At 37.5% G+C, this 15,019-nt stretch overlaps 2 protein-coding genes across 3 annotated transcripts in view; both read right to left on the reverse strand.

Annotated features, from left to right (window-relative positions):
- Window positions 1–299: 299 nt before the first annotated feature.
- On the reverse strand, window positions 300–10,596 carry LOC141336958 (uncharacterized). The gene is made up of 10 exons (XM_073842683.1): window positions 10,499–10,596; window positions 9,984–10,100; window positions 8,013–8,132; window positions 7,032–7,154; window positions 6,166–6,222; window positions 5,922–6,041; window positions 5,190–5,309; window positions 2,838–2,957; window positions 723–764; window positions 300–561 (listed from the first exon to the last, which is right to left on the reverse strand). The coding sequence occupies exons 1-10, from the start codon at window positions 10,554–10,556 to the stop codon at window positions 557–559; spliced, it is 882 nt and encodes a 293-aa protein (XP_073698784.1). The 5' UTR covers window positions 10,557–10,596; the 3' UTR covers window positions 300–556.
- A 2,796-nt stretch (window positions 10,597–13,392) lies between these two features.
- Window positions 13,393–15,019, reverse strand: part of smarca4a (SWI/SNF related BAF chromatin remodeling complex subunit ATPase 4a) — a 29,449-nt gene continuing 27,822 nt past the window's right edge. For both annotated transcript variants that reach the window (XM_073842700.1, XM_073842692.1), the window contains one exon: window positions 13,393–14,071. In XM_073842700.1, coding sequence (XP_073698801.1) covers window positions 14,039–14,071 — 33 coding nt within the window. In that variant the 3' untranslated portion in view covers window positions 13,393–14,038. The remainder of the gene's footprint in view (window positions 14,072–15,019) is intronic.

Below are 15,019 nucleotides of genomic sequence, written 5' to 3' on the forward strand. Positions count from 1 at the left end.
TTAAACATTTGGTTTTATTTTCGGTAGTGACATATTTGTTTTTTGTGTGTTATCATCACATATAATTGTCACTACTGAAACAGTCACGACTGAGACATCATTGTCATCATTGTTTCAGTAGTGACATAAGGAAACACATAATCCTTTATTTGGGGGAAATAAACAAAATTTTAGTACAGTTATGCCAATTGTTAGTAGTGTTTTAGTATGTAAAGTCAAATTCTGTAATGTGATGTGAGACAAAAAAAGAAAACAAAAACTGAAAAAACAAACAAAAGGCAGACACTTTTGGTAAAAAATACTGTAATGGCAGTGATTTTAATTCAGATTAGCATAACTCTATGCAGAAATGCCTTGTGGTAACACACTATATATATTAACTGATTAATGGGATCTACACTCCATATTCAAGATTGTGTAGCTCTACCTTCAGTTTAGTTTCCTCTGTCAATGTCTTGTCAATACTATATTGTTTATCCAGTATGATTCATAGTAATGTTGCTCGTAGAGTCTTTCCGTGTCTCAGTGTCTGAACCACTTGCCACAGGTGTCATCTTCATGCTAAATCATCATTAAAAAACAAAAAGCAACATTAGGGAGTTACAGAAACACATTGTTTGTTGGAGAAATTTCTCTGCCAGAACGCTATTGCTACTACATGTTAGTTAACTAACTTGGTGAATTAACACTTGTGGTTTTAAGATTGTAATGATGAGATTTACCTTCACTTTGTACTATTTGGTTTGTGACTGCTGCTGCTGCACCTTGAGTGACAAATGATATCAAGAGAGAGGAGAATGTTACCTTGCAACTTTTTTTGATATTATGGTCCAAGCCTTGTGTTTATAAATGATTATGGGTTCAAGAATGTAGTGCTGAATCCCTACTGTAATTGTTAGAGTGGCCAAGTAAAACTGATAATGCAGACCAAAGCGTAAGTCACAGAGACTTGAAACTTGGAGGGTTGGTAGTGCTCACACCATTTACACTGTCACCAAGGCTCGCCCCAATCAGCTGGACTGGGATGCTACAGTGATCAAAAGTAAGAAAAAGCTCATAACTCCTTAAAGGAGAAGCTCACTTCCGGAACAAAAATGTACAGATAATGTAAGATGTTAAATCGTAAAGAAATTGTTTTCTGAGGCAAACTTTTCATTATTTTTCTCCATATAATGGACTTCTATGGTTCCCCCGAGTTTGAACTTCCAAAATGCAGTTTTTAATGCGGCTTCAAACGATCCCAAATGCGGTTGTAAACTAACCCAGCCGAGGAAGAAGAGTCTTATCTAGCGAAACGATCATTTTTTATTTACAATTTATATGCTGCTTAACCTCAAATGCTTGTTTTGTCTTGCTCTGCCTGAGCTCTGTTTTTTCCGGTTCAATAGGGTATGTTGAAAATAATCCTACATCACTGTTTTACTTTTTTTGTTAAGGGTGTTTGATCTTCTTTGCATGTTCACTTTGCTAACACTGGGTCAGTACTTCTGCAGCGATGTAGGATGATTTTGAAATGCGTTTTGAAGTTGAGGGAGAAAATACGATGGGAGTTTTATCATTTATACCCTTACTATCTTGAACCAGAAAAGACAAGAGCAAGACAAGACGAGCATTTGAGGTTAAAAAGTATATAAATTGTAATAAAAAAACAACAACAACAATCATTTCGCTAGATAAGACCCGTCTTCCTCATCTGGGATCGTTTACAACTGCATTTGGGATCGTTTGAAGCCACATTTAAACTGCATTTTGGAAGTTCAAACTCGGGACACCATCGAAAACATTATTTCTTTATGACTGAAGAAAGAAAGACATGAACACCTTGGATGACAAGCGGGTGAGTACATTATCTGTACATTTTTTTTGTTCTGGAAATGAACTTCTCTATTAACCGTTCGACGCAGGCTCAAGTGTCTCTTGTTGTTGGAATCCTTGGCTCATGCCGGACAAAACGCACGTCCATTAGGGATGGGCGATATGGACTTAAAAATTGATCACGATAATTACTGGTATTTATTGCGATAACGATATCAATGACGATAAATTAAGGGAATCCTGTTTCTTTAGAAAAAAGTATTATCTTTCCTAATTTTACCCAAAATAGGCTGCTGTGAGCATTATGTTGCAAAGGCAGAATCGCAGAATTCTTATCGTGGGGAGAAGTTTTACCGGTATATCGCAAATGATAAGATTATCGCCTATCCCTAACGTCCATCACCCTGGTGAGATTTATGAGTCCTAGATTTTTCGTGTGATCGAAACCAAACGAGTGCAGGAAGATTTTCTGGAAAGGCAATGTCAATAATTATCAAAAAAGTTGGACTTTCGACTCTCCGTCGCAAAGGGACCCTAAACGTAACTACGTGAAACCTGCTGAGCACATGTGACAGGTGATTCTAAACAACCATGCAAAGTTTCAGGGAGATCAGACCACATCTGGCACTATAACAGTCATACACATTTAAAAAAGTCATATTTCTATGGCAAATTACCTGTATTTGCCAGAAAGTTTTTTTTAAATCATCCATTTTAAGTGGTTACAGGCTTGCTAAATAATATGTAATGTCTTTTTTCTTATGTGCTTAAATGCCTTAAAACGCTTGAACCCAGGTAATCACTGCTTGCAGATATATTTTGCATTGTAATTATTAATTATTAATAAATTACAAAACATTTTAATTAAAATTGATTTGGTAGAACTGCATTGTACCTTCTATATACAAATGTTTACAGCAAAAACTATCCGCCATGTTCATGTAGACTCTTTTTCTAAGTGCATCATCAAATAAGAAATGTATTTATTTTTGATTTACAGTAGGTACAGAGATGTCACTCACCACAGGCTTCCTCATCCTCTCCATTCAGACAGTCACTGTCACCATCACACCTCCATCTCATAGGCAAACACGTTTGGCGTTTGTCTCCACAGCTAAACTCTGTGGGTTGGCAGGTCCTCTCTGAAATTAAGACAAAAACAAACTTAGAATCAGTATATCTATTTATCTAGTACTTTTGGTGTGCACCAGGGTTTGTTTGACATCACAGTTTGGTTTATTTAAATAATGGGAACGCTGTTTTTTTGAACTTGGGTGTACATCCACAAACTATTCCAGAGGATGCTGGGTTTAATGGCTGCTCTGTGGTTCTGTGGTGACTGCTTTAGATGTAGCCCCTCCAATTAAGGCTCAAAGCCTGTGTCCTGGGACACCTTTGCCTCAAGGTGACTTACTGCTGCATCAGAGCTGTGGCCCCTTGGAAGGCCTCTCGCCTGTATCAGACAGGCATCCAATTGGCACTGACCTCCAGAAGTAAGGTGGTCATGACAGATGCCTCAAACTCAGAATGGGGAGCACTGTGCGAGGGCAGATGGGTGTTCAGCGTCTGGACCAGCCTGGAGCAATGACTATATATCAACTGCCTCGAAATTATGGCAGATTTTCTGGCCCTAAAAACCTTCCAGACAATATGACCGTGGTAGCCTTTATAAATCACCAGGGCAGTCTCAGGTCCCTCTTCAAAAATGGCAAGAAACCTCTTGTTATGGGCATAGTGCAACCTGTGCTCACTGGGGGCAGTTCACATGCCAGGCAAACTGAATCATGGAGTGGACATGCTGTCACAGGGCAATGAGTCTCCAGGAGAATGGAGGCTCCACCCCCAAACAGTTCAGATGATCTGGGAGATCGGGAGGGCAGAGGTCAACCTCTTTGCCTCACAAGCCAAGTCTCACTGGCCAACATTTTTCTCAAAGAAAGGAGATGTCCTCGCCCACCTGTACGCCTTCCCTCCGATTGCTCTGCTCACTCAGGTCATCACACGAGTCAGGGAGAGGAAAGCATTTCAGGATTTTTCTCCATATAGTGGACTTCTATGGTGCCCCCAAGTTTAAACTTCCAAAATGCAGTTTAAATGCAGCTTCAAAGGGCTCTAAATGATACCAGCCAAGGAAAAGGGTCTTATCTATCGAAATGATCAGTTATTTACAAAACAGATTGACAATTTATATACTTCTTAACCTCAAATGCTCATCTTGACTCGTCCCTGCGATGCGCATGCATAGTCTGTTTAATCCAGGTCAATGCAGTTTGGGTATGTCGAAAAACTCCCACCTCGTTTTCTTCTTCTACTTCAAAATTGCCCTACATCGCTGTTTTACCCTCTTTTTTGTGTTTGATCGTCTTTGTATGTTAACTTTGTAAACACTGGGTCATTACTTCTGCGGCGATTTAGGACGATTTTGAAGTTTGAAAGAAAGCGAGATGGGATTTTTTGACTTACCCTGACTGCCTTGAACTGGAAAAGTCACGTAGACCTAGACAAGATGAACGTTTGAGGTTGTAAAGTATAGATATTGTCAATTTGTTTTGAAAATGACCAATCGTTTTGATAGATAAGACCCTTCTACCTCACCTGGGACCGTTTAGAGTTCCTTATCGACTGAAGAAAGAAAGACATGAACATGGATGACAAGGGAGTGAGTAAATGATCTGTACATTTTTGTTCTGGAATTAATCCTTTAATGCTATAGCCCTAGAATGAGAGCCCACTCCACCAGAGTAAAGGCCTCCTCATGGGCATGGTCCAGCTTTGTCTATATTGGAGTCTATACTGGAGATACCTGTGCGGCAACCAGCTGGTCTTCACCATCTACCTTTGCTAGGTTTTATACCCTGGCACCCCTGCCATTTGTTAATGCAGCTAGACGAAAGTTAACCAATCAGGATTCAGTATTCAGAGTTTCCCCATAGCGTTTTCACACAACATTCACTCCTGTTATGTCAAGGGAGTGAACCACAGTGTTTTCTTACCCCATTGACAGATATTTGTTTTTGTTTCAAGCATAAACTCAATTCATTTTGTTCAAATTTTCAGAAAACACAACTGATGTGTTCAATTTGCGTCTCAAGTTAATGTACTTTAATTAAGGACATTTAGATATTTGTATTGGATTTTTTTTTTCTTTGCAGTGCATGCAACATTTAATGCCATGACTTTATAAATTTAGACTCTGGTCCAGTTTAAGAATTTTGTAGGCCTGAATTTATGGAAAGGTGAATTAAGACTTTTTCAAACCTTTTAAGAAATTAGAAACCTTATGATAGATGATAGATAGAGATAAATGTGCATCTGATTTTGCATACTGTATCTGTGAGAAGAGAAAAGATAAGATTTGAAGAAATGTTACTCACTACAGTCTTCCTCATCTGCACCATTCAGACAGTCACGATCACCATCACACTTCCAGCTCATAGGCACACACGACTGAAGTTTGTCTCCACATCTGAACTGTTCGGGTTTGCAGGTCTTGACTGAAATTAGGACAAAAACAAACTGAGAATCAGTATATCTCTAGTATATCTCTGCAGATTTGTGTTATGTTCTGATATATATTTGTGTGTGTGTGACTAGTTCAGTCATGTTAACATGAGTTAATATGAATAGGAGTGGAACTCTGTACAAGCCTAGAGTGGCTTCGTTTCCTCCTTGCACAGATTTGTATGTGTCCTAAACTTGTGCTAAACAAATAAACCTAAAAACCTAATGTTCAGTCAATTCTGAGTGGCGCAGGCGAATGCAATCTGCTAGCGATCATATAATTTACTAACAGCAAACTGATTGACCTCTGCTTATTCTACAGACAATGAGATAGCTTGCTCAACAGTTAAATAGTCTGGATCAGTGGTCGGTGTAAGCTGGCCCTGCAGCACATTATCAGAAGTCCTCTTGTGCATCGTAAGACTTTTTAAGACAGAGTAACAAAATTTTCATGAATATTTTTTTTTAGGTTGTAAAGTTGAATATTGAACATTTTAGGACCCCCAGAAACTTTGTAAGATGAGAGAAGGATCAATAGATCGAGATCCAGGTATGTGCACTTGATTGGCAAAAGAAAATATAGGATTTGAAAAGATGTCACTCACTACAGCCTTCCTCATCTGCACCATTCAGACAGTCAGTATCACCATCACACCTCCATCTCATATGCACACACGATTTGCGTTTGTCTCCACAGCTAAACTGTTCGGGTTTGCAGGTCTTGTCTGAAATTAGGACAAAAAAACGAATATATATACACAGTCAAGCCTGAAATTATTCATACTCCTGGCAAATTCTGACTTAGTTAATTAAGACTTGTGGTCGCAAGATTGTAATGATGAGCTTTACCTTCACTTTGTGCTGTTTGGTTCTGGCTTGTGTCTGATGCTGCTTCACCTTGAGTGACTAATGATATCAAGAGAGAGGTGATATTTTGGTAAAAGCCTTGTATTTATAAATGATTTGCATTGTAATTACGAATTATTAATAAATCTTTAACTGTGATCAAAGGGAAAATAAAACAAATACAAATGGAGAACAATCTGCTGTGGTTAAGAAAAACAAGCTGCTGCATTAAAGTGAGAGTTCAGGTCATGTATGTATGTATGTATGTATGTATGTATGTATGTATGTATGTATGTATGTATGTATGTATGTATCTATCTATCTATCTATCTATCTATCTATCTATCTATCTATCTATCTATCTGTTTTTGTACACTCTGTGCAGCAAACATGCAAATATCCACATACTTTCTCAGCTGCATCAGCCTCCAGAGAGTGTAACTTTGCACACAAAAGTATAACTGATGCTTAGCACAACTTATATGCTACTATATGAAAACATACAAATTTGCACAGTGTGAATGTTGTTGCTTTATCTAACTAGCTTCTATAAAATGCAATTTTTTTTAATCTATTTTCACTTGATGCAATCAATGCTTTTAATCAAAGTTTTCCTCCTGCTGTTGTTATTACGGCTGTTTTTAATTCAAAAGCATACACTGCAAAAAAAAAAAAAAAAGGCATCACAGTACAAACATGTTGTCCAGTACAAATACCTAAACATTCTTAAATCAAGACACAAGCAAAATGACGTAAGACTTGCTTTCTGAAACGTGTATGAAAATTAAGTTTAAAACAAGAAGAAAATATCTTAATTCAAATGTCTTTTTCTTACCCTGTTAGATATTTTTTCTTGAGATTTCACTCACCACAGTCTTGTTCATCTGCACCATTTCTACAGTCCTTGTTACCGTCACACCTCCATCTCACAGGCAGACATACGTTGATTTCATCACCACAACTAAAATAACCGGGTTTGCAGGGCTTGGCCGCTGATTAGAGCAAAAATAAAAAATAAATAAAAAGAATCTGATTAGATTTGGAGAAATATTGCAATACATCATTTGTTTACCAACGGATCCTCTTTAGTGAATGGGTGCCGTCAGAATGAGTGTCCAAACAGCTGATAAAAACATCACAATAATCCACACGGCTCCAGTCCATCAATTAACATCTTATAAAGCCTAAAAACGGTTTGTAAGCAACAAATTAACCATTAAGATGTTTTCAAATTCAAATTAGTCCTCTATTCATAATATTACTTTTTTTTCAGTGAAAAAGTCGTCTTGTCTGAATCAAGAGAGAAATATACACAGATCAAGCACTGCTTTACAAGTAAAAACAGTCATAAACAAATATATTAGTGGATTTAGATGTGTAAGGACAACAGAGGATGGACTTTTCCAAAGAAGGAAGTGCTATGATGGACTATGTTTTGGTGAGAAGCGACAGTTTAAAGCTAAAATGCTTTAATGCTGTATTTGTTTCTTATGAATATGCATCACAAGATATTAACTGATAGACTGCAGTCATGTGGATTGCTTGTGGATTATTGTGATTTTTTTTTATCATCAGCTGTTTGGACTTTCATTCTGACGGCACCCATTCACTTCAGAGGACCCATTGGTGAGCAAGTGATTTAATGCAAAATATCCATGTTTTAATGATCTACATCTTAGATGGCCTGACATTTTCTTATTTTGGGGAACTTTTCCTTTAAATATTTATGTGGGAATTGAGGTAAGCTTGTGAGATAAGTGAATGGACAATATATAGAGAGATGTGCGTTTGATTTTGCATACTGTATCTGTGGCAAAAGAAAGGATGAAATTTGCAGAAATGTTACTCACTACAGCCTTCCTCATCTGCACCATTCAGACAGTCACGATCACCATCACACCTCCATCTCATAGTCACACACGACTCCGGTTTGTCCCCACATCTGAACTGGTCGGGTTTACAGGACTTGTCTGAAATTAAGACAAAAACAAACTGAGAATCAGTCTATCTATCTATCTAGATTTTTAATAAGTATTTTCATTGGATTGTGTTAGTAGCAAGGATTAAAAGTGTTTTATTTTGTTCATTTATCCTGTCTCTGAAGGACTTCACTAAAAAACATCACAGCACGTGTTGGAAAAAGAAGCAGTTCACTTCCAGAACAATGTACAGATAATTTACTCACTCCCTTGTCATCCAAGATGTTCATGTCTTTCTTTCTTCAGTCGTAAAATAATTGTTTTTTGAGGAAAACATTACAGGATTCGTCGCCATATAATGGACTTTTATGGTGCCCACGAGTTTGAACTTCCAAAATGCAGTTTAAACGCAGCTTCAAAGGGCTCTAAACGATCCCAGCCGAGGAAGAATCTTGTGAAACGATCAGTTATTTTCTAAAAAAAAAAAAAAAATTATTATTAAAAAAATACAATTTATATTAATTTTCTCATCCAACTTCAAAATCGTCCTACATCGCTGCAGAAGTACCGACCCAGTGTAGGACTTAGGAGGAGAAAATGAGATGGGAGTTCGCTGACATACCCTAACTGTCATGAACCGGAATACATAAAGTTCACGCAGAGCGAAGATGAGCATTTGAGGGTAAAAAGTATATAAATTGTAATTTTTTTTTTTTTTTTTTTTGAAAATAACCGATCATTTTGCTAGATAAGACACTTCTTCCTTGGCTGAAATCGTTTAGAGCCCTTTGAATCTGCATTTTGGAAGTTCAAACTCGGGGGCACCATAGAAGTCCATAATATTGGGAGAAATCCTGAAATGTTTTTTTCAAAAAACATAATTCCTTATCAACTGAAGAAAGAAAGACATTAACATCTTTGATGACAATGGGGTGGAACTGTACATTTTTGTTCTGTAAGTGAACTACTCCTTTAAAGACCCTGTTAAAAATGTTATGTCATGTCTATCTGGTGTTTTTTTTTTTTATTTGCTTAAAAACAAGTCATGTGCAAACTCCTCTGTCATCACCCATTTTCTTCTTAAAACTTAAAGGAGTAGTTCACTTTCAGAACAAAAATGTACAGATAATGTACTTACCCCCTTGTCATCCTAGATGTTCATGTGTTTCTTTCTTCAGTCGTAAAGAAATGATGTTTTTTGAGGAAAACATTTCAGGATTTCTCTCCATATAATGGACTCCTATGGTGCTCCTGAGTTTGAACTTCCAAAATGCAGTTAAAATGCCGCTTCAAAGGGCTCTAAATGATCCCAGCTGTGGAAAAAGGGTCTTATCTAGCAAAACTATCGGTTATTTTCTAAAAACACTTATAAATTATATACTTTTTAATCTCTACACAGAGTACACACAGAGCTAGACAAGAAGAGATTTGAGGTCAAAAAGTATATAAATTGTATTTTTTATTTTTTTTTTAGAAAATACGCAATCGTTTTGCTAAATAAGACCCTTCTTTTTTCGGCTGGGATCGTTTAGAGCCCTTTGAAGCTGCATTTAAACTGCATTTTGGAAGTACAAACTCAGGGGCACCATAGAAGTCCATTATATGGAGAGAAATCCTGAAATGAAAAAAACACTATTTCTTTACGACTGAAGAAAGAAAGACATGAACACCTTGGATGGCAAGGGGGTGAGTACATTATCTGTACATTTTTGTTATGTGTCAAAGGCCATACCCCTGCAAATTTTCATATCATGTTTAATAAAAATCATTATAACTACAATATTAGTTTGTACACACCAAATATATTTGGTTTTGTTATATACTAAATCTTGAATTAAATTAAATTAAAACTAATTCACCCGTGGCGACAGAAAAGATGAGAATTGAAGCAATGTCACTCACCACAGCCTTCCTCATCCGCACCGTTCAGACAGTCCTTGACACCATCGCATTTTCTCGCCATAGACACACATTTCGTGTCACCACAGCTGAACTGATTGGGTCTGCAGGTTATGACCGCTGATCAAAGCAGAAACAAAGCACTTCGGAATCGGATATCACTTCGCGAAAAAGGCCATTAAAAAGCGGCTCGCTGTATCTGTTCTGCTAAAATGGCGCAGCAACTAAACAGCTGTTTTCATAACATCATTTACACTGGGTCCGTGTACCTTTGCGTAATTTGATTAAAGAAACGGAAGAACGATAATTCGGCACCTAAATCAGTCAAACAGAAGAAACGGGCTTTTCTATTGACGAATTTAACTATTTTGAATCCTTTAATATTTATCTCAATTGCAACATGGCCTAATCTGACAAAAATCTCACAGAAAAGGTCACAATTACAAGTTTTACATTTTGTGAATAAAAAAAGATTTCTGAGATAAAAAGAACACGAAGCGAAACAGTTGTTTACTTACAAGTTTGAACAGGACAGGATAAAGCAACTGCCAGTAAGAACATATACAAGACCTCCATATCTCCATAAACCAAAGCCAAGTGCAAACTGCAAATGAGATGAACCTTACCAACTTCACATTTATCTAAGGATGAAACTCTAATCAAGAGGTCGGGAACTTTGGCTCTTTGACAAATATCATGTGGATCACCAGGTCTGTCACCCTTTACCAAGAAATGGTCGATATGCTGCGCACTGCGCAGTCAGCTTTCTACAGAAAAACAATTGCTAATGACAATTTCTTTGCTGTACAGCCTACTGAAGTTCATGAAAGGTTTAGAATAACAATATATTTACCATATATATTTTTGCCTTCAGAGCTGTTTGAGAGTGTCATTACAGCAGTTTTTATGGTAAGTGCTCCTGAGCTCAGAGTCAAGCAACAACTTAGCTTGTTTGTTTTAATGAGGACGAAATGAAGATTTTTAGAACAGCAGGATAATTTTTTTAAATATCTACCTCATTCTTTAACACGGAAGTAAGCCTATGGGCGAGACTTCCGGGAAATAACGAAGAATAACAACGTGCAGGTTTGCACTACAGACCAGTGTGTTCATAATTAAAATATTACATTAAATAATATGGTAAGATACAACAATTTGCAATATCAAGCAGCAAAACTAACTGTTTTGTACAGTTAAAAATAGCTGGATGCTGATGAGACGAGCCTAGACCTAGGCGCACCCACAGTTTAGGGAAAGAAAAAGGTAGATACGAGTGTGAATGTATATCCTTCCATTGAAACTGGTGCTTTGCTGTGCTAAGAGCCATTTCACAGCTGCATATAATGGAGACCCCAGTTTCATAGACAAGGCTTAAGCCTGTTAGTCCGAAACTAAAATGTAAGTCTGAGCTGTCTCAACTGAAAGAAACTTGCACTGACTGATCTGAAAACATAGTGCCTTTGTTTTGTTTCAAGAAGCACACCAGGGGGGTGTTCCATAAAACAAGTTTACCAAATAAGTCAGGCTTATTTCAGTTATTCTGACTTATTTTGAGCCAAATCAAGTGACAATAAGTCAGACTAACTGAAATAAGCCTGGCTTATTTGGTAAACTTGTTTTACGGAACACACCCCAGTAATGTTTTTTTTTTTCAAAGCACATTTATAAAAAATTACTTAAATGCCCTTGAAGCTAGTTAGCAAACACTCACTGATGCTCCAGAATGAAACCCAATGCATCAAGAGCCAGGGGGGTGAAGACTATGAATTTGAAGATCATGCTAAATTTAACATTTTGTTTATTGGGAAACATGTAAGTATCTTCTGAAGGGCAGTACTAAATGAAAAATAATATTTTTAGGCAAAAAAAGAAAAATGTACACATCCTCATTCCATTCAAAAGTTTTCACCCCCAGCTTTTAATGCACCCTGTTTCCTTCTGAAGTATCAGTGAGCGTTTGAACCTTCTGTAATAGTTGTGAATGAGTCCCTCAGTTGTCCTCAGTGTGAAAAGATGGATCTCAAAATCATAGTCATTGTTGGAAAGGGTTCAAAAACACAAAAATGCTGAAAAACCAAAGAATTTGTGGGACCTGAAGGATTTTTCGTAAGAACAGCAGGCAATTTAACTGTTCAGGACAAATAAGGCACTCATAAACAACTATCACTAAACAAAAAAACACAGCTGTGGATCATTCAGATAACAACACAGTATTATGAATCAAGTGTACGTAAACTTTTGAACCGGGTTATTTTTGTAAATCCAACTATTATTTTCTCTTGTGGACTATATGTAAACATTTTATGTGAAATATCTTATTCAGGTAAAATCACTAAATTTTGTATGATCCCTCTTATTTTGGTCAAATAATTTTGTCGACATTTTGCATGCTGCAAACAGCATTTTATTTTACAATTATATCTGTTAGACAGTTTGGGTATTTGTTTAGCACTATACAGAATACATGTATAAGGATTTTACAGTATTAAATATATTTTGTTGGGAACAGAGGTCAACATTTCCACTAATTTAGGCAATATTACAGTCTTAAATTGAGGGAAAAAGAAAAGCTACTTTCAAATCAGATAAAATAAACTTGTCCTAAAATTTACTACCTTTGCAAGTCTAGGAATTCCCAACATTTACAAACTTTTGTTGGTTCATTGAACCAACAATTCAGTGTTTGCTTTTCTACGATCCTTTTCAGACTTGTGTGGTCAAAGTCTGAATCCACACTGAAAATCAGGAATTCACATCTACCCCCCATGTCAGATAACGTGCTATGAAAATGCTTAACGTGTAGCAGTCATAAACCAACACGAATAACATAGAAGACGAATTGTACAGAGGCTTAAAGTAACAGTTCAATTTTGCTTGAGATTTACTCTCAGGCCATGTTAGAATTTGTTTCTTTTTTGCTTCCATTACAGCAAATAGCTGCATGCTTTGTAAGAAACAAATCCATCAAGACGTTAAACCAAACTTTAAACCATTGCTTCTGACCAAAATAGAAAAATGCATAGAACAGGCACTGTTTACAAGTGAACAGAGTCAAAAACAGCTCTAAACAAATGTCAGTAGATTTTGATGTGAGAAGACAACATGGGAAGGACTTTTTCACTTAAAGTGATATGGACTGATATTTTAGAAAGAAATCAGCCTTAATGATGGAGTTGTTGCTTAAAAACACACAGCTTTTCACTTCACAAGACATTCATTGATGCACTAAAGTCATTTTGTGGATTGTGATGTTTTGTCAGCTGTTTGGACTCTCATTCTGATGGCACCCATTCACCACAGTGAGAAAACCTGTTCTGATGAAGAAACAAACTCATCTACATCTTGGGTGGCCTGAAGGTGAGTAACCTTTTAGTTTCAACTTGCATGCAAAAATAAATATTTGAAGCAGAGCATTTCTGAGATGCCTTTATTGTGCATTTTGGAAATCCAGTGACACTGACACAGTACAGAATCCTACACCCTATTCTCCCCCATTTCTCCTGACAGGAAGTCTATAAGGAAGAAGTACCTTAATCCTCTTTGCATTCTTAATTTAAACAGAGAAATCAAGAGGAAAAACGGAAAGAGAACTAACTGGCTGCGTTTTCCACCAAAAAAACATGCATTCTGGGGTCTTGTGGGGGGATCGGAGGGGTGACGTTCACACGGCTAAAAACAATAAGAGGACATTGAAACATGATCGGCTCTTACTGGGCCACTGTGAGTCAGTCTTGTCAGATATCTGTCCGTCTTAAGTCATGTCCTTGAGGAAAAAAATCATAAAAACATACGGAAAGAAACAAACGCTTCAAATACTTAAACCGTCTTGCTATACATAAAAGGAGATCGTCTGCTTAAATATGCAAATGGAAGGGCTTTCGTCAGCATTTTATAGTGTAATTTTCTCATTTAATCGTTTTCGTATATATGTCCTCTTTCTAAAAATGTGCTGTTCTAGGGTAAAACTAGGCCCCTCAGGAGCGGCCGTCTGTCGGATCTCATGTAAAATGACGTATCTGCAGTAGAAGTGAGTGAGAGTCGTAATTGCTCCTGAAGGTTTAATCTTCCTCGCTGCCACTAGCCGAATGCTCCTATACAAAAACATCGGAAAAAGAATTAGAATAAGCGAGCAACAACAACTGAATGAAATCCAATACTTGCTTCAGATTCATTGTGGGACGCTGATTACAAAAATAGTGCCAGTTTGCTCTAGCATGTTAGTTTCTCACAAAATACATATTTTTGTCGTCTTATACCACTATTTTTACAACTAGTTCACCCAAATAGTTTATTCCCCCCCAATAGTTCACCCAAAAATGGAAATTCTGTCATAAAAAAACCATAATGGTGCGTTCACACCGGACGCGACTTGCGCGGAAAAAACGCGCTATTCGCGCGTAGTTGAACGCTTGAACATTTGAGTTTACTCGCGCGTGACATTTTCTTCACAACAGACGCGAATTCGCGTCAAGGGAGGGGCTTCTGCCACTCGTCAGCAGGAAAGTAGTTGTAAAATAGGTGAATGAGCTCAATTTGCCAGCTTTAGCTTGCTTGTAGTCTCAATATGTATGTATATGTAGGTAAAATTGAGTAAAGAGCGTTTTTTAAAACTAACCAGATTGTCCGACCTCTTCACTCACTTTATTCCTAGCAAGATCCCTTTTATTCCTGTTTCTACAAGTCCAAAGATGTATCGTACAGCTCCGAGGAACCACAGACAGCAACGGTGATTTTGTCCGCCATTGTTGTTTCGGATTTCTGCCTCCGTCACTACTAGAGCAAGCTCCTGATTGGTTAACGCGGCGCGGATTTTCGCCAAAGTTCAGATTTTTGAACTCGCGCGATTCGTGCGAATGGCGCAGCAATCGCTTGAAACGCTCAATGCGCGCCGCGCCATTCGCGCATTTCGCACCGCCTCATTCGCGCGTTTCGCGCCGCAGGATGGCTATTCGCGTCTTTGCATTGACTTAACATGTAAATCACTCGCGCTTGCCGCTTCATTCGCGTCCGGTGTGAACGCACCTTTAGACCTTTGTTCA

This window comes from Garra rufa, chromosome 1, assembly GCF_049309525.1.
Source record: "Garra rufa chromosome 1, GarRuf1.0, whole genome shotgun sequence".
In the NCBI taxonomy this organism is placed as follows: Eukaryota; Metazoa; Chordata; class Actinopteri; order Cypriniformes; family Cyprinidae; genus Garra; species Garra rufa.